The sequence below is a fragment of the Silurus meridionalis genome, chromosome 9, assembly GCF_014805685.1.
Source record: "Silurus meridionalis isolate SWU-2019-XX chromosome 9, ASM1480568v1, whole genome shotgun sequence".
Taxonomy (NCBI): domain Eukaryota; kingdom Metazoa; phylum Chordata; class Actinopteri; order Siluriformes; family Siluridae; genus Silurus; species Silurus meridionalis.
This window is the reverse complement of record NC_060892.1, coordinates 2,772,096-2,799,958: the sequence shown is the minus strand read 5'-3', so window position 1 is coordinate 2,799,958 and position 27,863 is coordinate 2,772,096. Positions and strand designations below refer to the sequence as shown.

At 38.9% G+C, this 27,863-nt stretch overlaps 1 protein-coding gene across 3 annotated transcripts in view; it reads left to right on the top strand.

Annotated features, from left to right (window-relative positions):
- frem1b (Fras1 related extracellular matrix 1b) overlaps positions 1 to 27,863 on the top strand; it is a 37,145-nt gene that overhangs the window by 4,283 nt on the left and 4,999 nt on the right. For 2 of the 3 annotated variants that reach the window (XM_046858437.1, XM_046858438.1), the window contains exons 7-30: positions 40 to 148; positions 1,358 to 1,489; positions 3,698 to 4,042; positions 4,325 to 4,467; positions 4,608 to 4,804; positions 5,953 to 6,043; positions 6,667 to 6,834; positions 7,197 to 7,405; positions 7,568 to 7,661; positions 7,803 to 8,055; positions 9,127 to 9,318; positions 13,343 to 13,528; positions 13,610 to 13,806; positions 14,911 to 15,136; positions 17,001 to 17,145; positions 17,571 to 17,712; positions 17,791 to 17,986; positions 20,079 to 20,343; positions 22,715 to 23,129; positions 24,702 to 24,903; positions 25,000 to 25,144; positions 26,623 to 26,752; positions 26,878 to 26,950; positions 27,338 to 27,487. In XM_046858437.1, coding sequence (XP_046714393.1) covers positions 40 to 148; positions 1,358 to 1,489; positions 3,698 to 4,042; positions 4,325 to 4,467; positions 4,608 to 4,804; positions 5,953 to 6,043; positions 6,667 to 6,834; positions 7,197 to 7,405; positions 7,568 to 7,661; positions 7,803 to 8,055; positions 9,127 to 9,318; positions 13,343 to 13,528; positions 13,610 to 13,806; positions 14,911 to 15,136; positions 17,001 to 17,145; positions 17,571 to 17,712; positions 17,791 to 17,986; positions 20,079 to 20,343; positions 22,715 to 23,129; positions 24,702 to 24,903; positions 25,000 to 25,144; positions 26,623 to 26,752; positions 26,878 to 26,950; positions 27,338 to 27,487 — 4,405 coding nt within the window. Of the gene's footprint in view, positions 1 to 39; positions 149 to 1,357; positions 1,490 to 3,697; positions 4,043 to 4,324; positions 4,468 to 4,607; positions 4,805 to 5,952; positions 6,044 to 6,666; positions 6,835 to 7,196; positions 7,406 to 7,567; positions 7,662 to 7,802; positions 8,056 to 9,126; positions 9,319 to 13,342; positions 13,529 to 13,609; positions 13,807 to 14,910; positions 15,137 to 17,000; positions 17,146 to 17,570; positions 17,713 to 17,790; positions 17,987 to 20,078; positions 20,344 to 22,714; positions 23,130 to 24,701; positions 24,908 to 24,999; positions 25,145 to 26,622; positions 26,753 to 26,877; positions 26,951 to 27,337; positions 27,488 to 27,863 lie in introns of those variants that run through there. The other variant, XM_046858439.1, reaches the window with a different exon arrangement.

The window sequence follows — 27,863 nt, the reverse complement described above, 5'->3', positions numbered from 1 at the left end:
TTATTACTATTTACTAGTCATTTATTTCCTTTTTCTTAGGTTGATTTTCAGGCTATTGATGGCTTCTTCACATCTAGTCCTCCTATTATGCTGCATATCTCAATTCGCACAGCGGAAACAAACGCTCCACGAGTCTCCTGGAATCTGGGTATTTAACAATATGTTCAGTCCGGTGGGCTTTAAGCTAACAAGATCTTAAATCAGCTCACTCATTAACATTAGATATTATGTCATATTTATTTATTTGTTTGTTTGAAACTGCAAAAATGCTGAAAATGTCGCTAATATTGTTTAAATGATCCAATGCACTACACCTTATTATGCAAAAAAAAAAAAAGTGTTGATTCTAAATTAGTTAATCTAAAACAGTTATACATTAGATTGGGGTTAGAGTAACAGAGCAAGTAAGAGTGAAGGGCCATGCTTTGGGGCCCAGCAATGGCAGCCTGGAGGTGGTGAGATTTAAAATCTTTCCAATCAGAAGTCCAACATCTCATCTATCTATCTATCTATCTATCTATCTATCTATCTATCTATCTATCTATCTATCTATCTATCTATCTATCTATCTATCTATCTATCCACTGTATATACAGGGTTATTCAAAAAGAATGAACCGATATCATGATGCATTGCTTCAGTTCTCAAGCATTGTCATGGTATATATGGTATATATATATATATATATATATATATATATATATATATATATATATATATATATATATATGCCAACAGTCAGCCTGTAATAAAATGTCACATATTGTGTGTAAATAAGGGGTATTTGGTAAGATTTTGGACTTTAGTTGGGAAAGTTGTGAGTGGGTTAAACTAGTGGGTGAGCCCCAGTGTCACCAACTTGTATCATGACTGACCCTGTGCTCTGACCCCAACTTCCTGACATCACTGGGATATTCGAAGAAAGAATTTCACTGTGGTGTAATGTACATGACAAGTAAATTAATCCATTTATCTATCCTAAATAAATCTATTTACTATACATAAGTGAATTAAATGAATCTTTCTAATGTCTCTATTAATAATGAAGCTGTCTCACAAAAAACCTTAACTGATCTCAGTCTGGTTAATATGGAGTTAAAATGCTTTAAATCGCTGTTTTAAACTGGATGGAACTGGTTTATAAAGCATCGCATTATTAAAACGATTAAAACGCGGATCGAACTGACCATGTGTTGAATGAATGCAAACCTTCAAGAGTTAAAACTAAGTATTTAGGCCATGGTATAAAAATATAAAGGTAATACTTGTGTTGATGTAATAGAATTATAATATCAATATTTTGTGAAATGTCAAAAATTATTGCTGTAATGTTTTTTGTTTGTTTTTTCAAATATAGGGCTGGATCTCCTGGAAGGTCAGTCCAGACCAATCACATGGGAAAACCTGCAGATTGTCGACAATGACAACATAGACAGCGTCGTTCTGGTGGCTGTGGATGGGCCTCTGCATGGACGACTCAGTGTTCGAGGTGAAATAATATATTACATTCACGTCAGAAAACACAAGACCTGTAAAACTATGATAAATCAGCACCAGCGAACCTTCTCTGCTCCCTGCCATGTGCGAACAGACGCTTCCTGTTCAGGAAAACCACTTAATAGAAAAGCATTAATCCATATGTGGACTTTAATGTGCTTTCCGTCTTTATTTGTAGGATTTGATTGGCCCTGGATGTGACAATGGTTATATAACTTTTAAATGACTTCCATATTTCAAGTTTCTAGTGGTAGACCAGACCATTGTACTGTATCTACATAAAGAACATATTCTTGGCTCAGAGATCAGCTGCATGTCCATTATGCTAGCACGGCTCAGAAAACACGTGTGAGGTGGCCAGCATGTGGTCGCTAATCAGGTGTAAAATGCATTGGTGACACATTGCCAGTGGCTCTCTGCACAAACACATCTTCAGAGTCCCAGCGTCTTTCCTTCCACTCCAGCGGGTGGTGAGGAGACGCTTGTTTTTTGCACAGCGCCTTGAAACAGATTGTAAAAGCTAATGTCATTTCAAGCCACTGTGCTCACGGGCCAGATGAACTGTACTGTAAGGAAACGGGTGGCTTGATTATCTTAGCTAGTTTTTTTATTATTATTATCTAAACTAGCTTTGAGACTTTTGTAATAGTTATTATCTTATCTCACTTTGTTTTTTGGAGTGGTTTTAATTATCGTAGCTAGCTTTGTTTTGGTTTTGTTTTTTGTTTTTTTTATCTAAGCCAGTTTTGGGTTTTTTTATAATCTTAGCTAGCTTTGTTTTATTAATTACCATAGCTAGCTTTGGGTTGTTGTTTTTGTTTTTGTTTTTTTTTTTTACCCTGGTCAGGTTTTGTTTATTATTATCTATTTATTTATTTTATCTTAGCTAACTTAGTTTTTTTTATGACCTTAGCTAGATTTGTTTTTATTTTTTTATTATTATTTGTATTATTATTATCTTAGCTAGCTTTGGATTTTGGGGTTTATTATTATTATTATTATTATTATTATTATTATTATTATCATAACTAGCTTTTAGTTTGTTTTTTATCTTACCTAGTTTTGTGTTTTTTTATTATCTTATCCAGCTTGGGTTTGTTTTTGTTTTTCAATTATCTTAGCTAGCTTTGGTTATTTTTTTTTTTTTAATGATCTTAGCTAGCTTTGTTTTTATTAGCCATTTTATAATGGCTAATTTTATAATGGCTAATAACATGTACATTAAGTACATTACATATACGTGCACAAGACCAGCTAGTCAATAGTCAATTAAATCGCCTTGGACTTCCAACCATAAATGACTCTGGGATTAAATTTACATTACAGTTAATGGGAACAGGGTCATAGCCCATTTATATATTCTGTAATGTTTCATGTGCCTGCTTATGAAATACTTAATTATATATATATATATATATATATATATATATATATATATATATATATATATATATATATATATATTGTACTATATCTACTTATTCTATTTAGAGACTTATTATGAAGTACTTGAAACTCTAAACTAAAATCCAGAGCCGGTCAAGGTTTAGATGAGTGCTAATTACCTTCTACAGTGTATGCTAGGTTACCTAAACATGCATAAGACTAGCAAGAGTCAATAGGCAATTAATCTCTTTTGGATTTCCAATCGTATATGGCTCTGGGATTGATAGGTTTTAAGCTTACAGTCTTGTGAGAACAGATTCCTAGTCCAGTTATATAATACACATGCATGTCTTCAGCATTTTATATTATAACTATCTGTTTACATGCTGTTTTTGCACATGTACCTATATATAAACCTATATATGGTTAAAATGACAATAAAATCTTCTTGACTTGACTCTTGGCTTGATATAATGTGCAATGCTTTATTTGCATCACACACTGCCCTCTAAACACAAGGGTTTACACAGAACATGTTGTTTTCTGGGCCCAATGCCTGCAATCAACTTTAGACACAATGAATGTACTAAATTTGCTAATTAGGTTTTCTGCTAGAACATTCCTGGCTCAGACATTGCTTAGACTGGTCTTACCCTGCTCTCTTTCTGGCAACACTACTGCAGAGCTAGAGGGCATGCCTTGAATATGGCTTTTTGGGTCAATTACACAGTGAACAGAAAAATGAAAGGATTGGAGGAGTTATTGGCGATTGATTGTCTTGCTACACAAATTCACTTCTTTCATTGTTGTCCAGGTGGAAAGGGATTCATGTTCAGGGTGAAGGACCTGCGTGAGGGTGTGGTGGTTTATCATCATTCTGATAGCGACACCACGAGGGACTACATCGTCTTCCGAATCACAGACGGGCGCCACAGCATTCGACACAAGTTCCCCATCAACATCCTTCCCAAAGACGACACTCCTCCTTTTCTAATCAACAACGTAGCGTTTGAGGTGCAGGAGGGGGGTTCGGTGCTGGTGGAGGAGTATATGCTTATGGCTTCAGATTTGGATTCCAGTGATGACTATATTCACTACCAGCTGGTTACTTTCCCCAGTGCAGGAAACATAGTCAGGAAAAACTCCGCACATGAACCAGGTATGTAAAGCTTTCAGTATTTCGGTATATTAACCCCATAGCTGCTCAGTTGTATACATGAGATAAATGTAAGTCACTCTGGATAAGGGCTTCTGCCAGATGCAGTAAATGTAAGCAATTGAGGGTTATGTGCCTTGCTTAAGTCCCCACCAGATGTAAACCCATGAACTTCCAATCAATCTTAACCTCTGACCTTCCGCATCCCTCAATTAGCATTGTCTGTAGATGCAACTAAAATGACCAGTAAAGATCAGTTTTTGATTCAGCAGTGGTGTTTAACAGGTGTTCCGGTGAAGGCGTTTATGCAGAGGGACATATTACAGGGCCTGATCTACTACAAACACACAGGAGAGGAGATCTTTGAGGACTCTTTTGATTTCATCCTCTCTGACATCCATGAACCCCCAAATCTATCAGACAGACATGTAAGGAAATGCTATTGCAAATGATATATTTAATATACAATACATATGCGAGTCAATACGTTAGGATTTACTTACAGTTTAAAAACTTAGATTAGATTCAGGTGGATTGTGTTTAACTCTGTACTATGTTTCACGCACAGACAGTGGTGGTCCACGTGTTCCCTGTGAAAGACCAGCTGCCAGTGGAGGTCTCCGGTACAATCCGTTCCATCACAGTCAAAGAGACCGAGCTTGTTTATATTACACAAAACCACCTTCACTTCCAAGTCCCCGAGCACCCAGAAACTGACCTGATGTACTTCATCACGCAATCCTGTTTCAGCCCTACCAAACCTCAGTAAGTGCAAGGAGTATCCATTAAAAATATCCTAATGTTCTAAGAATGCTATTAAGTTAAAACCCCATTTCTGCACTTTAGCAATAAAAAATGAATGCTATTTAAAGAGCATCCTTTAAGAGAAGCACCAGCTGCTGAGCTGTTTAGATAGCCAGGGGAATTTTTTTTCCAAAACCTGGGTGCCAGAGTCTTCTTTGAATCATGATAGAATGGGGTGCCAAGTGGATTTTATTCTCTGAGTTCAGGTATCTTCCCAAGTGATAGCACTATGTACGTAGTTCAAGTGTGCTTTTAACATGGATTTTGTCTCAACAGCAGCTTTTCAGTATGTAATAATTATAAAAGAAAGTTCACTTATATGTAAATTGATGTGTATTTTTCCCCGATAATGAAGCCTGGGGCAACTGATTCAAGGAAAAAAAAACCTTAGATGGTATGAGGAAGAAACATTAGGAGGACCCAGACTTAAAACTGGAACCCATATGCATCAGTGTGATAATAAATCATTAAAACATTACTAACACAGGAGAGTGAAAAATATCATGAGCACCAGAGTGTGTGATTATCAGTAATGTCCTTTCTACAGTTTAAGTTGTAGATGTGGAACCAGGTGCTCCTAAACATCATATAAATTATAGATCCAACACCAACTTCTCTGTGCCCAAGCCTTTAAATGTTTAATGATGGAGAAACAGCATATATAGAATGTTATTTTGAGTATTAATTAAGATGTCATTTATTCTCAAAGTCTAATGTCCAAAATATGAATTAAATGGGATACAACTGGAGCTGGTACGTCTCTAGATGGCTTTGGATCCTCACAGGGTCATCATCATCTCTTTGAGGGTCCTAGATCTTCATGAAGTGGGACACTGGAGTAATATGGCTATATAAACTTGGAAAAATGCTATTTTGCTAAATAATATCCATTAACTATGCTCAGGAAGGATTTTATTAATGAATTTTATTAATAATTGACACCAAATGGAACCATGGAATATAAAGTAACTACTACAGAAAACTGCCCTTAGACTTACATTATAAATGGGATTTATATATATATATATATATATATATATATATATATATATATATATATATATATAAAGAAATATCTTTTGGCTAAATGTATTTTTTTCCCCTCCAAGGCTACCAGATGCCGGTAGACTCTTCTACACAGAAACGACAAAATCCATGAAAAAAGACGCCATGATTCCAGTGCTTAAGTCATTTACTCAGGTTTTATGCTTTATATGCTAATTCTCATTTGTGCACAAGTCCCCAGTATGTTACACAAATCTTCTATACATTATGCTGTTCTATATACTGCACGAGGTGATACGAGGTGGTAACAAAAAGTTTTAAGACTACTTTTGTAACACGCCAACAGATGGCAGCACAAGGCTGCACGCACAGTCACAGGCAGCACTGACTTTTATAAGTCAGTGTGCCAAAAGACATCGTCCTGCTATTCTGAACACGTGCGTACCCTGTCACTAAGCTTTCTCACCGGAAACATGATCTCACTTCTGCATCCACCCTGCTCGCCAGATTTGGCTCCTGCGGACTTCGCGACCTTTCCAAGGATGAAGATCCAGCTCAAAGGTCGGAGCGGGATTGCTGGACTTTTTTAAAGGTTATAGTGTGGAAACGTAGATAAATAAAGTACATTCTTGTAAACAGAGCAAGTCTTAAAACTTTTTGATACCACTTCATATATACTGTACTTTAAGTACTTATTTAATATACATGCTTATTATGAAACACTTATTCTGAAACAAAGCCCAGAGTAGGGCCTCCTCTACAGAGTCTGTTGCTCCCTGACAAAAATATCACTTTGTTTTTGCTGCTGTTTCCTTTAGCAAGCAGTGACGCACCATAAAATAGCCTACATGCCCCCTATAGAGGATATTGGTCCCGAGCCACTCTTCGTGCAGTTTGTCTTCTCTGTAAATGACCAGCAGGGCGGCGTGCTCACTGGACTTATCTTCAACATCACAGTCATGCCTGTGGACAATCAGGTTCCAGAGGTAATGTGGTTGCCTGAATATAAACTCTTACATTTACTGCATTTGGCAGATGCCTTTATCCAGGGCGACTTTTATCTTAATCATGAGACTGAGCAGTTATGGGGTTAAGGGCCTTGCTCAGGGGCCCAGGAGCAGCAGCTTGGTGTGACTGGCATTTGAACTCATGACCTTTGGATCCAAATGTTTTAATCAGTAAGCTACCTCCACTATGTGCACTATGTACCAACTACGATGTTCACTTTTTGTTTGAACCCACCATTCGCTGTTTTTTTACTGCTGGCAAAAAAAAATCAATGATTTAAAGTAAAGAATTTCACAAGTGACACATGACTTACATGACTATTTTTGATGGTAATGTGCAGATGTTCACTAACCTACTGAGGGTGGAAGAAGGAGGAAGTAGTTTCCTGATGGAGGAGCACCTGTTGGTGCGTGATGCCGACAGCCCGAAGGAGAAGCTCAGGGTGCAGGTGCAAACACAGCCCCGATGTGGCAGACTGGAGCTGCAAGGTGTGATGCTATTAGAAGGGGAAGGCTTCTACCTACAGGACCTAAAAGGACTGAGAGTCAGGTAGGATAGTTGTAAGGAGAGAGCAGACTTTTTATGTCAAGATGCATGTGTATCTGCAGTTTCTGTATGCGACTCTCATGTTTGAGCCCTTTGCTTTGGGAAAAGCATATTACTCAAACATTCGGAACGTTCCACCAACCCTGAATGTCTTTTTTGGTGTAGGTATATCCATGACGACTCTGAAACCACAAGCGACAGCATAGGTCTTATGATTACAGATGGAATCAATTCAGCTCAGAGTGAACTTCTAGTCCAGGTGAGTGACAAATCAGTCAGTATAAAACAGACCTGAATAAAATCCAAGGAAAAATCAAACAATTGCTGCAAAAGAAAAACCCTGAATAAATTATGTTTTAAATCGGGTAAGATTGAAAAAAGAGGTTGTTCCCATATTTAGATCCTCCCTGTGAACGATGAGCCCCCACAGCTGAGATTAGGCCTGAGAGATGAGCTCTCCTGCATGGAAGGCAGTCGTACACAGATTACGTCCGAGTACTTATTTGCTACAGATGCAGACAGCGACGATACCCGACTTACCTACATGCTGGCTCGGACTCCGGCCCGTGGGGTGCTGCAAAGGAACGGAGTCGTCGTGGACAAGTTCACTCAGCTCGATGTGCTCAATGGACTCATCTTTTACCTGCACACAGGTGAAATAATTGATGAGATATACAACCCCGATTTCAATAAAAAAAAAAAAACATATAATATATTTAAACTAAGGAAATGTATCATTTTAAGGAATAAATTAGGTAATTTAATCAATTTGATGGTCTAAAAGTTTTAACAGGGCAAAGGTTTGTAAAAAGTAATTGTGATTAAAATTAAACAGTGGGAAAAACATTTTGCAGCTAACAAGGTTAATTGGCAACAGGTCAGTAATATAATTGGGTGTAAATAGTGCATCTTAGAAAGGTAGAGTCTCTCTAAAGTAAAGATGGGCAGAGCTTCACCAATCTGTGAAAGACTGTGATCTACAAATTGTGGAACAATTTCAGAATTAACACCTCCAGAAATCATTGTCTGTGAACACAGTTTGCCATGTTTTCTATAAAAACTCTCTTTCGGCTTCTCCCGTTAGGGGTCGCCACAGCGGATCCTCCGCACGTTTTGATTTGGCACATGTTCTTACGCTGGATGCCCTTCCTATTGCAACCCTACCCAATTTATCCGGGCTTGGGACCGGCACTGAGAGTGGCTGGGGATGGTTCCCTGACCGAATCGAACCCGGGTCGCAGCGGTGAAAGCGCTGCATCTTAACCACTAGACCACCAGGGGACCTGCAATGTTTTCTATAAATGCAGGCTAAATCTCTTATCATGCAAAGAAGAAGGCACGCGTGAACATGATCCAGAAACGCCGCCATCCATTTTTCACAGCTCCACACTAAAGCTCAGAGTTGCAGCCATCAAATTCAAAATCACCTTATTTTTTTTTTACCTTGAAATAGTATATATTCTCAGTTTAAGAACATTGCATATGTTCTTGTTTTATTGTAAATAGAATATGGATTTTGCAAATCATTGATTTTATTTACATTTTGCACAGTGTCTTAACTTGCTTGGAATTTGGGTTGTAGTATAACTTACCAAGAAAAGACAACTTGACCTTGCATGGAGATCATTTGGATAAAGTCAAGTCAGCTGTAACACTTCCTCACAGAACTAATGCACCTAATAGACTAAAAGGGTCCAAATTTTTGTTCTTGTTTTTATGTCTAGGAGGTGAAATTGGTCCAGATCCCATATCAGACACTATTACTCTTATAGTTTCTGATGGAGAGGCCGGGACTGACGGTTGCTGCCAGGAAGACGCAGTCCCACCACCTGTTCCTTTACATGGCACACTTCCCGTCTATGACCTTAATGTCACCGTGATTCCTGTCAACAACCAGGCACCATCCATAACTATAGGTAAAAATCTTCTAAACATGTGCAACACTTTTGCAGAAAGCTGTGCTAGAATTTTGGCAAAATAGAGGGTGAAACCATTTTACTAAAGCAAGAATCCCAGTTAAGACTCCGAACCTCTACACTACAACCACAACTGTGTACCTACATCATCTGGAGCAGTTCAGAATCAATATTTGTCTAATAACATGACAAAAACATAAAAAATGCTAATAAAATACAACCTACTCACCAGAGATGCAGACTCATAATAATACTCATAGTACCGCTCGTATTCACTGGTCTGGAAGTGGAGAACAAACCCTTTCCCAGACTGAGACAAGCTAGCTAGCTTCGGGTTTTGCCAAACTCTCCTCCTGATGTCTAGCTTTTCTGGAAAATTGATTTTTATAAATGTCTAAAATAAAAAACAAATCCCCTTCCTCCATAGGCACAAAGTCTAACTCAGATGTATTAATGTGTGCAGAGCTACACACGTGTTTTGTCAGTCCAACTTGGCTGTAACAGTTTCCCTCTGACCAACCAATCAGAGGACGGAAAAATGCTGACACTATTCTGGGCCAGCGAGCTGCCCTGTGAGGTGAATTTGAAATCTGATTGGTTAAAGAAACAGACTCATTCATAATATTCTCTTTTTGTAAAATGGCCAGCAGGACTGACTATGAAGGCCCTGGGCAGATTAGATTGACATGGCAGCACATAGAGGCTGAAATCTGATTGGACAAAAACAATCTAACTTCCACATACACGTACTAGAAGCAGTGCAGCCAAGAGAAAGGCTACGAAATGAAGAGAATAAACATTTGAGAATAAATTAATGCAATTTTATGGAACAAATATCTGAATTTAGTTTGTGAATGTAGGTCAGTTGCTTCTGATAGTGTTTAGGCCAGCAGAAAAGGCTTTGCTGGTCCTGACCACCCACCACTAATATACATATATGTATATAGCCACTTTTGTTGTCTGATGACTATGCATTTAATTACTTTTATATTTATGGTATTTGGCAGATGCCCTTATCCAGAGCAACATTTATGAGCCTCAGTTACCACTAAGCATTTGAGGGTTAAGAGCCATGTTTAAGTACAGCTGTTTTCAGAGAGAAGCTGGATCTTACTTTTAGAAATCTTTTCAGACTCGGGAGTCTTCGCATATGTGATGGATGCAAAACTACACAATAGGTCCTCAAGATCAACATGAGATTGACCGAAACTGTGTGTTATATCCCCTTAAAAATAATAATTTACAGTTTAATAGTGCAAAATAACAAATTCTTTCTAAAGCCTGTTGAAAATGAAACAAAGATGTGTTATAAATGGCTTCACCATTTATAGGTGTTTGGTCTAACACCTATTTAAACAAATCAAACCACTTAGATACAGTACCCTTACCCCCTAATTCACAATGTGCAGTATGCAGGTCAGAGCTGATTCTAGTCTTTCCCACATGAATGCCCTCCCCATACACCCTTCCCATCCTGTATATAACCTAAAGACATACATTCAAGGCATTCTGTCACAAAAGCTCAGGATATGGATTTTTAGCTAATTCTAAGACCGACGTGCACTTTGCAGTTATCAGTGAAAAACAGTAACCACTGGGAAACAATGAGAGGAAGCAGATGTATTGGTTAAAATCCTACATGAATCTATACATACAGCTTGCATGCTGTTGGTGTATGAAGGAGCAATGACTTGGATTACAGAACAGCAGGAAAGCAGCAGAACAGATAGCATATGCATGGAACCCCCTGCTAAATGAACACTGAGGTATAGAGGGAAAAACAATAGAGCATGCTATGTTCAGGAAAGACAAAACCCAGCCTCTGTTTTGTATTTCCTCCTGCCAAGTTTTTGCTCATTCACTAGATTCCAATGATCCCCTAAATCTGCAATTCTTGGAAGGTATTCTGCAGGATTGTTACCATACACCATAAACAAGTCTAGTTTTTCAATAAAACTCTTTAATTAATTTACTCGAAATAAAACAAAAAAAATGACAGGCATTAAAGCATTAAGCGCGTGAAACAAAGTGAAATCCTGATTTTCCACGTTCCTTCGCTGAGGTTTAATGGTTTTATCGCCTTGATTGCAGACTATTGGACATCCGTTTCTGTTCTTATTGTAGAGCGTGATCCAAACAGCCTCCTCGGTGTCCCGGTCCCCATTCATCATTTATCGCTGGAGTAAATGGGAGCAGATGCCAGTAAGTGTGGGACTGATGGCTTTATCAGCATCCAGGTGGCAGCAGCCTGGCCACGAGCCCAAAGACTGGAGCAAGACAGGGAATGTGAGGGGTCAGGATAACAGGCAGGGTAGAGAGAAAAAAACTAAATAAAAAATAGAAGGAGAGAGAGAGAAAGAGGGATAATGGGGAAAAAAGGAAAGGTAAGTATATAAATAAAGGTCTCTTTTAGGGTGGTATGTGATTTTCGAATATGCCAGAGGCTGCATTTATATATATATATATATATATATATATATATATATATATATATATATATATATATATATATATATGACTTATGATGGAAATGTCACAAGTCGAGACATGGCTTAGCTTACCCAGAAGTCTGAAGAATGGTAATCAGTATGGGGTAGTATACTGTAATGTATTAATATTTAAATTACAGTACACAATTTAGAAAAACAGAGCAATTTACACTACTGTTATGTATGAACTTTATTAAATATAAAATGAGAGAGACAAGAGCTAAAATTGGTCTTGGAAACACCAAAAATACATAAAAAATACCTGCACTAACACCGAGACATCTGAACTTTGTCGACCGTTGTCAGGAGATGTGTACATCCCAACATATCGTACCTCATATACCCTGCTACGTTTGCCTGCCGCACCTAACATAATAAATATGTTTACAATTCGTCCTGTCGCTATCGTCATTGTAAGATCGGAAAGTCGAACCATCGTAACTCTGGGACTACATGTATATATAGAACACCACTCTGACTCTATTTAGATTGTAATTATTGGCCACTTTTAGGAATGCAAGTCTCTTTGGATAAGGGTGTCTGCCAATGCCGTGAATTTATTTAAATGTACATTACTCCATTGTTTTTAGCTTTAAAAGTACAAGTTAAAGTATTAAATATGTTATCTGTTTCTTTTCATCTACTTTGTGACAAGAAAAAAAAGTCAAAATTGCTTATAGTTTCCAATTTGTACTATCCAAGAAGCCCCTGGGGGACCTGTTAATTTTGGGACTCTAAGTCTTTAATAGCAAAAATCTATAATCGACTTCTTTCTCTTGATAAACCCACAATTGACAGAACTGAAGCAAAATGAGAAGCTGAGTTGTGAGTAGTTTTTTTTTTTTAAGTGTGTTGAGAAAGGGCAATAGATAGTATCCATTCATGTGCTCGGCTTACTCTTATACAATTAAACGTTTTGTACAGAGTTCGTTTTTTTGAAAGCTAGGCTAGCCCAACTTTACGTCAGAATCAGTGACAGCTAATCAGCTAATCATTCACCCTACAATCTAATTCACTTGGTTTTTTTTTTTGCTCAATGCTTTGTAGGTTCTGTTGTGATTACTTCAAAACTATGTCTGCCATTTTTAACATTGATATTCATGCTTGTCCTACAGTAGCAAGTTTTGGGGTGCCATTGGATTTATCCTGGTACAACACAAAGCATTTGGTTATTTTGGCCTTCACATATTTGGTAACCAGGTGCCGTCTATTAATTGTTTAGAAATTCGCCAGGGTCCTGGGGTCTTTTTTTTTTACTTTGTGGATAAATGGAAATGGAAAGGTTATACTGCTATTTTTTCTTGTTCTTTATTATATTGATCAGGTTATGTATTAGTAGAGGAATGATATCATGATAACACAAACAATGCTCATAGTAATCATCAGTATCTACAGATAGAGAAAACTCCATTCAACTCAACAATAGACACTTTCTTCATCTCTGTTTCTTGTACAGCAGTATCACAATAGAATTCTCTGCCAGTATAAATTAATTTGGAATCAAATACACATTCTGTGATTTCTGTCTCTATTAGCAAACATGTTAGCGGTGGAGGAGGGATCGAGTGCGTGTCTCTGTGGTGATCTGCTGATGGCTACAGATCCTGACACTAAGCCAGACCAATTAAACTTCTTCCTGGAGATCCCACCTCTGTATGGCTTCCTGGAGAACACTCTTCCCTCGCCTGGCTTTGAGAAAAGCAATGCTGGCATACAAGTGGGTCAGTATTTAATCCTGGTGTCTTTCCTGAATTTCGTGACTCTTATAGACACTTCCACTAAGCGATACCATCTGAATTAAGTTTCTTTCAGCCAGCTTCACCTCAGCTCTGGATTTATCAACTACGTCCAGGCAATTCACCATGGTGTGGAGCCCAGATCTGACCACTTCAGTGTTAGTGTCAGTGACGGAGTCTATAAGTCTGAACCCGTACCACTCTACATCGTTGTCAACCCCACGAATGATGAGACTCCATCTTTGTTTTTGCACAACTTTACAGTGAGTCACACTTTCACTTCTTCTGCATGCATAGTGCTGTAAATTGGAAAGGATGGTTTGTTCTGGGTGTCACAACTTTAGGGTCCTTTAGGTATCCTGATATCTCTATGGGTTCCTACTTGCTCTTTGATTTCCTCCCAAAATCATGTTATTGGTTAGACTGGATATGCTAAATTGCCCCAGTGTGAATGTCTTTGTAACTAGAATGCATTTTTTTGCCTCCCACTCAATGTTTCAGGCACAGATTGTGGATCCACCACATCCCTAACCAGAATAAAGAACTTACACACTTACTGAACCTAGTTTTGTTTATGTTGTACTATCCCAATTCCAAAAAATTTGGAACAATGTGCAAAGTGTAAATAATAACAGAATGCAATGATTTGCAGATCTTATAAACCTATTTTTTTTTTCAGACCAGAACATAGGTAGCATATAAAATGTTTTAAAGGGGTAAAAAGTTTGAGGGGAAAAAGGTCATTTTAAATTGATGGCTGCAACTCATCTAAAAAAAGAGTCTCAAAAAAGTTGGGACAGGGCAAGAAAAATCTGGAAATATTAAGCTTTATTAAAATAAAACAGTTGAAGAAACATTCTGCAGCAATTGAGGATCATTGGCAACAGGTCAGTAAGATGATTGGGTATAAATAGTACATTTTAGAGAGGCAGAGCTTCACCAATCTCTGAAAGACTCCTTTTTTTTTTTTGGCTTCTCCCATTAGGGGGCGCCACAGCGGATCATGCGTCGCCATACCCCCCTGACCTCTACATCTGCTTCTTTCAACCCAACTACCTGCATGTCCTCACTCAGCACATTTTATTGTCAATTGTCAATTGTTTAGACTTTTGTTGCCCCGTCCCAACTTTTCTGAGACGTGTTGCAGCCATCAAATTCTAAATTACCTTATTTTTTCTTTAAAATGGTACTTTTCCTCAGTTAAAACGTTTGATGTGTTTTCTATTGTGAATAAGATATGGATTTATGAGATTTGCGAATCATTGCACTCCGTTTTTATTTACATTTCACAGGTGTAACCAACTTTTTGGGGATTTCTCAATGAATTTAATCCTTTATTATTCTTCTTTTTTCTTCTCTAAATAAAGGTCATGGAAGGAGGAATGAAAGATCTCAACCCTGCCTTTCTAGACGCTGTAGACCTTGATGCTCCACCAGATCTTCTGAGCTTTACCATCCTTGTTCCTCCTGCTCATGGGTCTCTGTTGCATGGGATCTATGGGCTTGACATGAGTCGCTATAAGGATATTGGCCCAGAGATTCTTCAGCGGAGACTCCCGGTGCACTCGTTTATGTTACAAGCACTGCGACAAGGTCAGCTTTTCTTCAAAAAAACTCCTGCATTGGAGCTCTGTTTAGCAATGGGGGTAGAGCAGGAGGTTTCTCAGTGCAGTGCTTCGCCACAAGGTGTGTCTCCCAGAGGGCGCTGGTTTGTTCTCTCTGGGGTCCAGACTTGCGGAACAGATGTTGCAGGAGACAGAGGTCATGGAGTGCCTGTGGTGCTTCTGCCACATCTGCGAAGGCCTTTACTGCACAATTACCTCAGAGCCACTGTGTATACAGTGATTGCGCAGCTTTTCCTGTTGGAAAAATGATGTAGATCCGAAGAAATGTTGATGAGCAGGAAATTAGCAAACAAAGAAAAACAAACATTCATGTAGTAAAGCTTATATTATAGGTACAATATGTCTGGCAATAAAATTGTAGCTTAATGAGGTCATCAAATAGCACAATAATGCAGAAAGCGCTATGTTTTACACCAAATGTACAATTATAGTTATAATGGAGCAGTGGTTTGGTGCACAACGAGTGCTCACTGTAAAGCCTTTATAAGGATTGTGATAGTGCGAAAGGGTAATTTGGGCATCATTGCCAGTCTGCTCATACGATCCCAACACAGTTAAGCCATTGTCGAGGAAACGGTTGAACGGTTGATGGTGTGTGTTCTGGAACGGAGCAGCAAGTTACAAAATTTCCCGCTTCTCTGCACAGCTTGATTTTACTGGGATTTGAGTTACTGTTCAGATGATCAGGAGTTCAATCCCTGGTAGGGTCCTGGCCAATCTGCCACTCTTGGGGTCCCTGAGCAAGGCCCTTAGCCCTCTGTGCTGTAACGAGTTTAACCCTGCACTCTAAAACCATCTTTCTTTGCTGGATAAACGAAAGAAGAACAATTTTCCTGTTGGATCAACAAAGCATTGTAAATAAAATTTAGGTTAATGTTATGAGTTTGTAAAATTAGCGATGAGTTGTTCTTTTGTTGCTAATATGCCTAAGCATTAATTCTAATAGGGGTTATTCATCATTAGTAAACTAAATCCTATGATAGCCAGAATTACCTAAATAATTTCCTGATGACTGATTGATAAGTGGCCTAGTTAGTCAGTGAGGCCTGGAGGGGTCATTGGTAGCTCAGTGGTTGAGATGTTGGCTTTCTGGCCTTAAGCTTACAGGGTCAAATCTTGGCCCCAACAACCTGCCTATCAGGCAACTACTCGAGTGTACAGATGAGATAGTAGTAGGTTGCTTTTGTAAAAGAGTTGTTTACCAAATGCTGTAAAATAATAATATGAATATAGAACGTCAGTTTCCATCAGTTAAACAGACATCATTCAGGCATAACATTATGACCACCTGCCCAATGTTGTGTCGGTCCTCCTTTTGCTGCCAAAACAGTCCTGACTCGTCGAGCCCACGACCGTGTCGCCGATCCACCATGGTTCCTTTCTTGGAGCACTTTTGATAGATACTAAACACTGCAGACTGCCCACAAGAGCTGCAGTTTTGGAGATGCTCTGACCCACTGACCCAGCCGTCTAGACGTCACAATTTTTAAAAATAAAATTCTGCTTCTGACATCAACTTTGAGGACAATTTGTTCACTTGCTGCCTATTAAATATATCCAGCCACTAACATGTGCCATGACGAACAGATAATCAGTGTTATTCACCTCTTCACTCTTTTTTCCCCAATATATCTACTCGTGTCATTCCCACCGTTTGTGTCCAAACAAATCACATCATTTTACAAGTTAACATATTTAAATATAAAATATATTTTGACAGAAACAGGTAAAAGCATTTCTGGGCAAAGCTATTCCTTAATACTTAGAGGCATGTGTTATGTTATCACTTTATTCAAACATCTCGTGATTGTTCCTCTTGTTGCGGTTCGCAGGAATGAAGATCATGTATATGCATGATGACACGGAAACACGTGAGGACACTTTCAGCATGCAGCTGACAGATGGCAGGCACACTGTCCAGGGGACGGCATGGGTCCACATCCTACCGGTCAATGATGAAAAGCCCCGGCTAATAAAGTAAGGACGCTCCGGGACAAATTCCAAGTCAGGGAGTCAGACAGTAGGAGACTGGACAGGGGCTCGACAGAGGAGAGAGGGCAAAACAGCCTGTTCTGCACATGTGGTTGGAGAACCTGCATCCTATTTTTTCCCGGAATGACTTTACAATGAATTTTATATGTTTTGACTTCCTGATTTGGCAAACAATTCTTACATGAAACTCCGAACCAGCAGAAATCATCTGTTTTTGGCACTCCCTGATTATTAATTGTGACAGACAGTCCAGTCCAGGCTGCTTTTTGTTCCCGACAGAGGCATCTGGTTCTGACGCATTTATGTATTTATTTGTTTATGGCTCATTTGAGTTTGCAGACTTGGCATGAACCCCCCCCCCCGACATGGCCTCAGCATCTCTTCACTCTGTTCCTGTTGTGTGTCTGCAGAAACGCAGGTTTAGAAGTTCAGGCTTTGGAGAGTAGAATCATCTCAAGTGTGGCGCTGGAGGCGGAAGATCGTGACACCCCTAGTAACCAGATCTACTATGTTCTTAATATGACCCCCAGATTTGGCCTTCTTCAACTCAAGGTTAGCTTCCTGAAACATTATAAACGCTTTGGATTTTTTTTTCTCTCATATTAATGTGTCTTGTGTGATTGTGTGCAGATAGAGGCTGGATTTACGAACCTAAATGCGGGTCAGAACTTCACACAGGACGATATAGAGATGAACCGCCTGCTGTACAAACACACAAACTTCAGTGGGTTCAAAGGGCATGACCGCTTCCACTTTTTCCTCAGTGATAGTGACAATGAGACCCCTTCACAGGGTTTCTTCATCGCTGTCCAAACTGTTCAGAAAGGTATGTGCCTCATGGTGCACTGCGAAGTTATTTATTACATTTACATTTATGGCTTTTGGCAAATGCCTTTATCCAAAGCGACTTACAACTGAGCGTTTGGAGGGGTAAGGACCATGCTCAAGGACCCAGAAGTAGTAGCTTGGTGCAGGGTTTTGAAACCGCTGAACTTCCACCACCCCATGTTTCTAGACCTGCAATAATCATACAATTTCAGCAATGCTGTTGCTTTGCCCGTGTTGCTCAAGCATCTAATTGGGTTTTTTGCCCCAGAAAGTGACCAAACCCTATGAGGTGTACATGGTTTCATCAGAGGGTGTAAACTATATTGTTCCCTGAAGAATGTAACGGTACATAAAATTTACAGATCGGCACGTACCTCGGATTTTAAGTCACAGTTTGGTTTAATTTCGGTACAGTACAGTTACAATATTTAATAACATTGTTTATTATTGTTAGCATTTGTGAACAACACATAAAATCTTTAAACATGTTTCAATAAAATGTAAAAAAATATTAATATTTAATTATCTCAATTGTTCTACTTCACTGTTCTCATATTTCAGCATACTTTAACAAATATCTGCATTCAAGAAACAGAAGATAGTTATATATTTATTTATTCAATGTATTGATTCATAAATAAATTAATTCCTTCAATCATTCATTCACTTATTCCCTCGATATGTGGAATTGTCAGGAATTTCTCCTTTTATGAGAAATTCTTGTAGCTGTACATAAAACGCGAAAGAATCCATATCGCGAGTCATGATAACGTTGGCGATGACAGAAAGTGACAATAAAGTAAATAAACGGTTTGGTACGAATACATGTACCGTTACACCCCCTAGCTGCATTTGTTAGAGATCTTGAAGGCTAGATCTCTATATCTCTATATATATTTACATATTTACTGAATATAAGCCTAATCATAGCCCTTTTCTTGTCCAAGTGAGTGAAACAGCAGCTTCTACAGTAGGTCTGTGCTGCTGATTCAGGTGGAGTGGAGGTGAGACTTTTGAACCACATTCTACCTCCCAATGAGTGTGAGTTATTATCAGACCAGAGTGCCAACAACTCTAGCCTCGTCCTTGTTCCTAGACCTGTCCCCTCGGCCATTGAGGGATGACACCCAACTCCTACAAAGTCACTTTACTTTAATACCACTTTACTTTGTATTTAGTTTGGCATCAATGTCATTTTTTTTTTTTACAGAATGAACTTAATCAAAGACTTTTCAACCCAAATGGAGAATTCCCATAGTCTTACATTCAATTCAATTTGCACTTTAAACATGGACATTGTCTGAAAGCAGCTTTACAGAATATATGAATTAGAGCATCAAATTCACTTATATGTAAATAGTGTGTTTATCCCCGATTAGCAAACCTGGGGTGACTGAAGCAAGTCCGTTTAGATAGTATGATGAAGACACCTTGAGAGGAACCAGACTCAAAAGGGAACCCATCCTCATCTGGATGACACCAGATGTGTGATTATAAATCATTAAAACATTACAAACACCGGAAAGTGAAATATATAATGAGCACCAAAATGTGTGATTAGAAGTAATGTCCTTTCCATATCAGTTAGAGTTGTGGAACCAGAAGCTCCTGAGCAACTCAACTCAATTCAAGTCAAGAAGCTTTTATTGTCATTTCAACCATATATACAGTATAGCTGACACAGTACACAGTAGAATGAGACAACGTTTCTCCAGAACCCCGGTGCTACATAAAACTGTAAATTAGTTAAACATCTGAGATTAAAGATTCAACACCCAAACACCTCCAACTCCTCCATGACCGAGCCTTGAAATGTTCAGTGATGGAGAAAAGATGATGTAGAATGATGTGGAATGTTATTTGAGTATTGATTAAGAGGTTGTTTAATCCTCTAAAGTACAATGTCCGAAATCTTCATGAAGTGCGATCCAACTGAAACATCTCTAGATGGCTCAGGATCTCCGCATTATTAATCATTATATTGTATTATGTGCCAAAATTGTGTATACCAAATATTCTCTTCTACAGTTTTGACACAACCGTATTACTCATACAATTGCATTCTTCCTTTCCTGTTTGCCCTCCATCAGGTGATATTGCGCTGATCACTAAACCCATGACCATATCGGAGGGACAGAGGGTTGTACTGACCACAGACGTCCTCATGGCTACAGATAGTGGAAGCCAGTCAGTCGAGCTTGTCTACACCATCACCGTTCCTCCCAAACATGGACACCTACACATGGTCCAGCACCCTGGAATCCCTCTGCTCTCCTTCACGCAGATGGATGTGGCTTCACACCGGGTGTGCTACACTCACGACAACAGTCATTTCACTGGCGACGATTCCTTCAGGTCAGTCTCAGTGGGTTGGAAACTGTAGGTCAGAGGTTTCTAAACGTTTTCCTCTGAGGAGACAAAAATCTAACTTGATTGAGGGTTGTGGGCTGAAAAAAAAAATGTATCATACAAAATATTATATTAAAATTAAAGTTGGCATGGTAACATGGTAAATTATAGTAGAATAAAAAAACTACCCAATTTATTATACAATAGAATTCGGTGGCATTCAAAGTACAGTATATACATATATATTTGTGGTCTCACTATTGTCATTGTAAGATTGAAAAAGTCGAACTATTGTAACCCCGGGGACCTTTGTATCCTAGTCAAAATACTCCACTGCAACAGATTACTATAAATTACATTGTAGTTATGCAGGTTATCAGATGAAATTATCAAAAAATATTGTCATAGAATCTAAATGCTATTCTAGTTAACTATACGGAATCAAGTTTAGATTTGTAAATAAATTCAGTGAATAATTCACATTTAAACAATGGACATTGTCCCAAAGCAGCTTTACAGAGATAAGTTATACATTGTGAATTTATATGTTAGTGCTTATAAGTTTAACCCTAATAAGTGACCCAGTGGCAAACAGTGACAAGGAAAAACTACCTGAGATGGCATGAGGAAGAAACCCTGAGAGAATCCAGAATTAGAAGGGAACCCGTTCTCATCTGGGTGACACCAAATGTCCATTTATTACAGTTTTGTCATTGTTGAAGTGAACTGTTTACTAATACGTGCTGAAAACTGTTCATGCTGATTGACAGTCCAAATCCATCCTCATAGTGAAATTACAGTAAACGTATATAAACTAAGATGTAGACTAAAATACAAATATAATATCACATCATATATTAGATTAGATTAGATTAGATTAGATTAGATTAGATTAGATTAGATTATTATAGTTTCATAATTATTCAGACCCAAAACATTCAAATAAAATGAAAGTAAACATTAAAAAAAATCAAGTAAAAATAATGAATGCATTTTATTTCAAATTGCATTCAGTGTTTTCATGATGGTGCTTCATTTTTTTTAATTATTATTATTAAATAATTAATGCCTAATCATTAAATGGGATTTTCACCATTTTGTAATTACAGCGCTGTAGTAATGTTGCACATTGTAAATTGTGATACGATTTTTTATTTCTATTTTTTTTTCCAAGCTGTGGTGCGTATACATTAAATAAAACCCAGGCAGAGCTTCTCATTGATGCCCATATTACATTAGTGAGTGGAAAAACGGAGATAATGAGAGAATATGGAGCATTGCACTATATTTATGTGCTTTTCCAGCCAATTTGACAGGAGGCAGACTTCAGAGAATGCAGCGTTATGCCTGACCTGCCCTGAATCTCTCATGTGTGTTTGTGACTTGGTTTGTCACCCTAAACCTTGGCTGAGTTTCACTTCGGGGGTCAGCTGGGAGCACAAGCCCTCTTTCAGCCAAGTCTGCTTTAAAAAAAAGGACGAGCAGCAGCTCAGCTCCATACCAGCATGTGGCATCTCAACAGCCTGGCCCAGCGTGTGGAGTCCAGTGTAATGGCATGTACAGTCAACAATTACAACTCAGCTATTTTGCTTCTAGGCATCACCAGGGCCGGAGATATAACGAAGTAAACAGTCGAAACCACATTTCGGTCTATGAAAGCCATTGCACTGGTTGGTATACGGAGATTGTTTTTCCAAACACCTTGCGTTTGCGCTTGCATCAAGCAGCTTGAGACGACAGACCCTCTAACCAGAGGAAACACCTGTGTGTCAAAACTGAGCGCCGACAGCAACTCAGGCCGAGGCCAAGAGGGACGGAGAGGGAAAAAGAGGCAGAAGGTGTTTTTTGGGGAGACCTGCTCATCCCTCTGCTCAGTGGTGACAGGTGGATGATGAATGGGCATTATTAGGAGAGTAATCATTTCTTCCTGGCATTGTCTCAGTGGTTGCTGCCATGTGAGTGGTGCTCTGGGCACAATTACTGAGCAAAATGTGAAAGAATGGTAGAGCCAGATGTTTATTTTGTACGGTTTTCTGAACGAGAAGATGTGTTTGACGATGACGGCGATGTCTATTGGTTGTTCCTATTAGCATGAACGACGTTTAACGTGGTTGAAAAACCCAGTAAACACATTAATAATAAAACATACTATATACAGACAAACACAGAGTTTTCAAGTTTTTATGCTCAAGTGAGCTTAAGCTTCTTCTTATGCTTAAGAAGAATGTATATCTTACAGTAGGTGTCCGGATGACGAACGATTAACATTTAATTACGTGTTTTTCTCCTATAGAAAAATGTTAAGAAAAAAACGTGGCCTGATGCAATAAGACAACATTTTTTATTGCTGTCTTTTCCGTAATTCTTTTCCGTCCAGCTTTGACATCAGCAATGGTGTGACCTCCATCAGGAGTATCCTTACCTTCACAGTGGAGCACCATGACCGTATCCCACCCACCCTGAACATCAACACTGGCCTCCAGCTTACCGAAAGAACCACGAGAACCATCTCATCAGAACACCTGCAGCTCACAGATCCCGACACAGCCTTGGAGAACCTTACCTTCACTGTCGTTCAACCACCGCAGTATGGCAAGCTACTATCAAAGGGCTTTCCCATGTCCCCGATCCGATTCACGCAATTAGACATAAACAGCATGCATCTGAGCTACCAGCACCTTCACAGCTTCGCTAGGATTGACAGGTTCACTTTTCAGCCATCAGATGGAACCAATAAAGGCTATCTGGAATACGGACAGCTGAAGGAGCAAGCGGCGGTTTTTACCATACAGGCAAGAATGGGAATTATATATTTGTGTCATAGAAATTTCCTTTTAGAGTAGCATCTATTCCCATGTTTTATTCCCATGTCATTCCTATAACTGTAATATAACTTTTACCACTGGGTGGTGTGTTGTATTTAATTGTATTAAATAACTAGCAAACTTCTTCTTCTTCTTCTTCTTCTTCTTCTTCTTCTTTCGGCTGCTCCCATTAGGGGTCGCCACAGCGGATCATCCGTCTTCATTCCCCCCTGTCCTCTACATCTGCCTCTTTCACACCAACTACCTGCTTGTCTTCCCTCACCACATCCATGAACCTCCTCCTTGGTCTTCCTCTTTTCCTTCTTCCTGTAGGCTCCATCCTCAGCATTCTCCTACCAATATAACACATGTCCCTCCTCTGCACATGTCCAAACCATCTCAATCACAAGTCCCTCACCTTGTCTCTAAAAATTGTAGTAAATAATGAATGAATTTCTTTATTAATAATTAGCACAGAGGCTGCACATGCTAGCTTTGGCTTTGGAGGTCTGAAGCTCTACCTTTCGTTCTTTGCTTTCACTTGATCCATGAATTGGCATCACTTTCATCAAGAAATGATCAAAACTTGTCAAGGCTTGATAACAATTTAGGAAATATTATTCCAACCTGCAATTTTTGTAGCTTTTTGCGCTATATAGAATGATGCAGTGCCGCTTTGCCATTGATTAATTCAAATCATCTTATTTGTAATTAATAGCATTTGAATGTTATACACAGCATTATTTTATTTTAGGATTTTACAACGATAAGCAGTGACACAGGGGCAAGATTTTGCATGTTTTAAGAGGAGCAATTGCAATTGCTTAACTATATGTGCTCCAGAGGATGCTGTATGTCTGACCCAAGCTTCTTAAACACGTGTCAAATAAAGGCTCTTCTTCTTTCACATTTATGGCATTTGGTAGAAGCTCTTATATCATTTATACAGCTGAGGTTGAGGGTTTAGGGCCTGACTTAAGGGCCTAGCAGTGGCAGCATGTTGACCTTCTGATCCAATGTCTAACATCGTAACCAGATGGACTCTAAACACAGTGTTAACAATGGTGCCCTAGATAGAGACTGCATGTTATAATGGAGATACATACAGATTTCTCTATGAATGTTGGACATTGGACTTCTGATCAGCAGGTCATGAGTTCACATAGCATTATATTACTATTTATGGCATTTGGCAGACTCTTTATTCAGAATATACCGATTTTTTATATATCTGAGCAGTTGAGGGTTAAGGGCCTTGCTTTAAGGGCCTAGGAGCTTGGCACAGCTGGGATTTGAACTCACAACCTTCTGAAACTAATGAGCTACCATTTCCCACTTTCAGATCCATGCTAATGAAAGGGGTTACGAAAGATCCCCTATATAACGCTTTCAAAAATCATCTTTGAGCTCCTTTTGCCATTTCGCTTCACTCTAAATCATACACGTGCTCTCATCTGGCTAATTCGCAACATCAGCCACCATTATGGCTCCCTCTTGTGGTTTAAATCAGTCACTGAAATCACAACTTGAAAATGTAAACATATATATATATATTTACAGATAGAGGTCTTAGACAAGACTCCTCCACACCTTGTAAAAAAAGGGACACCCAGTACAGTGGAGTATCTACAAACCTACCAGCAGGGAATTTATATCACCTCCAAAGACCTCCAGGCTTCAGATGTGGACAGCCCTGACCAGGAGCTCGAGTTCATCATCACAAGGCCTCCACATTTTGGATATCTTGAGAACGCCATCACAGGCAGGTGCATTGAGTGACTGATGATGATGATGATGATGAGGAGGAGGAGAAGGAGGAACAGGATTTAAATGTATGTTTGTGTTTCGCTGTTTATAGGTGGATTTATTAAAGGACGCTTCACCCAAAAGGATGTGGACCAGAAAGCAGTCCGCTACGTTATTCCTTCAGACATGGAAGTGACAGCAGACAGCTTTGAGTTCCAGCTTACTGACCAAGCAGGCAACATCATGCTTCCAGAAGTGTAGGTTTTTATAGATAATGTATATATGAAGGATAGATAAAAATTCAGAAGTTTGTACATAATTAGGGGTTTGTTCAAAATGTTCCTACATGGTTTAAGTTTCATTAAAAAAAAGCTAATTTAAGATTAACTTTAATTTACTGTAAATAAATATTACTCAGTAATTTATCTTAGTGTTTATTCCAATGACATTTGGCCAAATTTGGGTAAATTCCTGGGACTTTAAGGCATTAAATAGACTTTTCCAACTCTCACACTGAATGTAGCTTGTACTTGTGTTATCATGTGAACAGTGGTGGACGAAACACACAAACCATATAGTGAGTTAAAGTAGAGATTTACTCGATAAAAATGTGACTCCAGTAAAAGTGTCCCTTTAAACTTTTACTCAAGTGAAAGTTTAAAGGGACACTTTTACTGGAGTCACATTTTTATCGAGTAAATCTCTCGATAAAAAAAAATTATTTTTGCCTTCAAATGTACTTAAGTATCCAAAGTATTTTGATTTATTATAACTATAATGTTCCTGTTATCATTTTTATCACGATTCTTTACATAATCACCTCAGTTTATGTGAAAAGACTCGAATGTGACTCTCAGCACACTGATCTATTAATAGAATGATATTAATGACTCAAACACTGATTGATTTCTATTACAATGATCATGAACTCAAAACCTTCTTTTCAACTACTTTAAAAAAACATTGCGCAAATAATCCACGTGTGTTGTGGCGAGTTCGAGTCTGGAGTTTCTTCATCATTTATTCCTCTCTAAATGTTCTGCTTGCTGTTGAACTGATGCTGAACTGTATGCTGTGATCAGTAGATGCACCAAGCGCCGATCAGAACGAGTCCAAAACAGAGCTCGAACCTGATTGGTGACTCGCTGAGTGTTTGACCAGTTACGTTTTTATCCTTATAAATAAAAATGAACGACTGATTTCACAAAATGTAGTCGAGCAAAAAGTCAAATATTTGAGATGAGATGAGATGAGATGAGATGAGATGAGATGAGATGAGATGAGGTGAGATGAGATGAGATGAGATGAGGTGAGGAGGTCTCAGGTGCAGTCAGCATTCACATTCATCCTGTTCAATAGGGTTGAGGGTCAGAGCTCTATAGCAGGAGATCTTCCACTCCAACCCATGTAGGAAGGAACTGGCTTCATGTGATGGTGGAACAGTTTTGGGTCTCCTAGTTCAAGTGAAAAGGGGAAATTTAATGCTAGTTTTCTAAAAAAAAAAAAAAAAAAGTCAGGTGTCCCACTAGTTTTATAACTTTGGATGCCATCAGTCTTGGCTGGTTATCAGTATCAAGATAACTTCCTATCCTTCTGTGAATCTCTTAAACTGACATGTTCACTCTGTAAGCCACAGGTAAAGTTCTTCATAAACGTTTTTTTTTCCGTTTGGAAAGCGGTTAATTCAACACAGTTCAAAGCCAAATTTAGTGTGAACTCTGTGTGCCAAACCTAGAATGGAGCTCCGATGGTCCCGGGTGGAGCTGACGGCTTCCTGTTATCGCGTGTGTGAGAACGCAGGAACTCTAGCCGTGCAGGTGATGCGCAGTGGGAACAGCGTAGACCCTGCCTATGTTGGCATCCAGGTGAACTTCAGAAGAAGCAGCGCTAAAGTTCTGAGGAGGAAAGGGGGTTGCATGCAGGCTTGGTGTAAAAAAAGGATGAAGTTTGTTGTGATGTGAAAGAAAACGGTCCACTTTTCATGTTACAGGTGGAAGATGGTACGGCCAAGAGGGGGAAGGACTTCACTCACAGCTCGGCTAGTCTGATCCAGTTTGATCCAGGTGTCTTGAGTTTAATTTTATACGTTCATGCATGTGACATCTCTAGCCGCTCTTATCGACCCACAGAATTGCCTCATTTATTCATAACTGTAGTAACTGCTGTGGATTATATTCCCATGAGATCAGCAGTTTATAAAATGCCCAAACCAGACCACCTGGAACAAACAACCGTGCCGCAGTGAAAGCCACAGAGATCACCCTTTTCCCTGTTCAGATGTTTGAACATTAGATGATGTTTGTTTTTAGCTGCCTGTATAACAGATACGTCATAAAAAGCCCCAAATAATATTTGAATGATTATATTATATACGTTTGTCGTGTATGTTCGTTACAGTATAGAAACGTGGAAGACCAATATCACACTTTCTGTATTTTCATCTTTCATAGGAGTCACTGTCAAATTTTGGAATATTTACCTCAAAGATGACGGGCTGGAGGAGAACCATGAGAATATGGAGGTGGTGCTGAAAGCCCAGAAGAACGTTGTTTTAGGTGCAATAAGCAGAGCCTCAGTGGAAATTGTGGATCCCAGGCATGGTAAATAATGTAGATATGGATAGATATGGCTGATTTTGAAATTATTTTCAATAATCTATTTTCTTGGATTTCCAAGAGCAGCACAAACGAGTGTAAATTTAGGTTAGAGTTTTTATCCAATCAGATTTCAGTCGTCACATCACGAGTTGCCAGGGTTAAAGAAGTCTGCCGTAAGCCCTTCACAGTCAGCAGTGCCGGCGCCTGTTTTGTAAAATTAATGTTGCCTGAAGGCTGTTGCTTTAACCAATAAGATTTCGAGTTCCGGGTCCATCTAGCAGGCGTACAATAACGTCTGCATTTTTTTTTACATCCTTCAAATGACTGGTCAGAGAGTGCACTAGTCAGAGCTTGGGAACCTCCTCTGTAGCAAACTGCA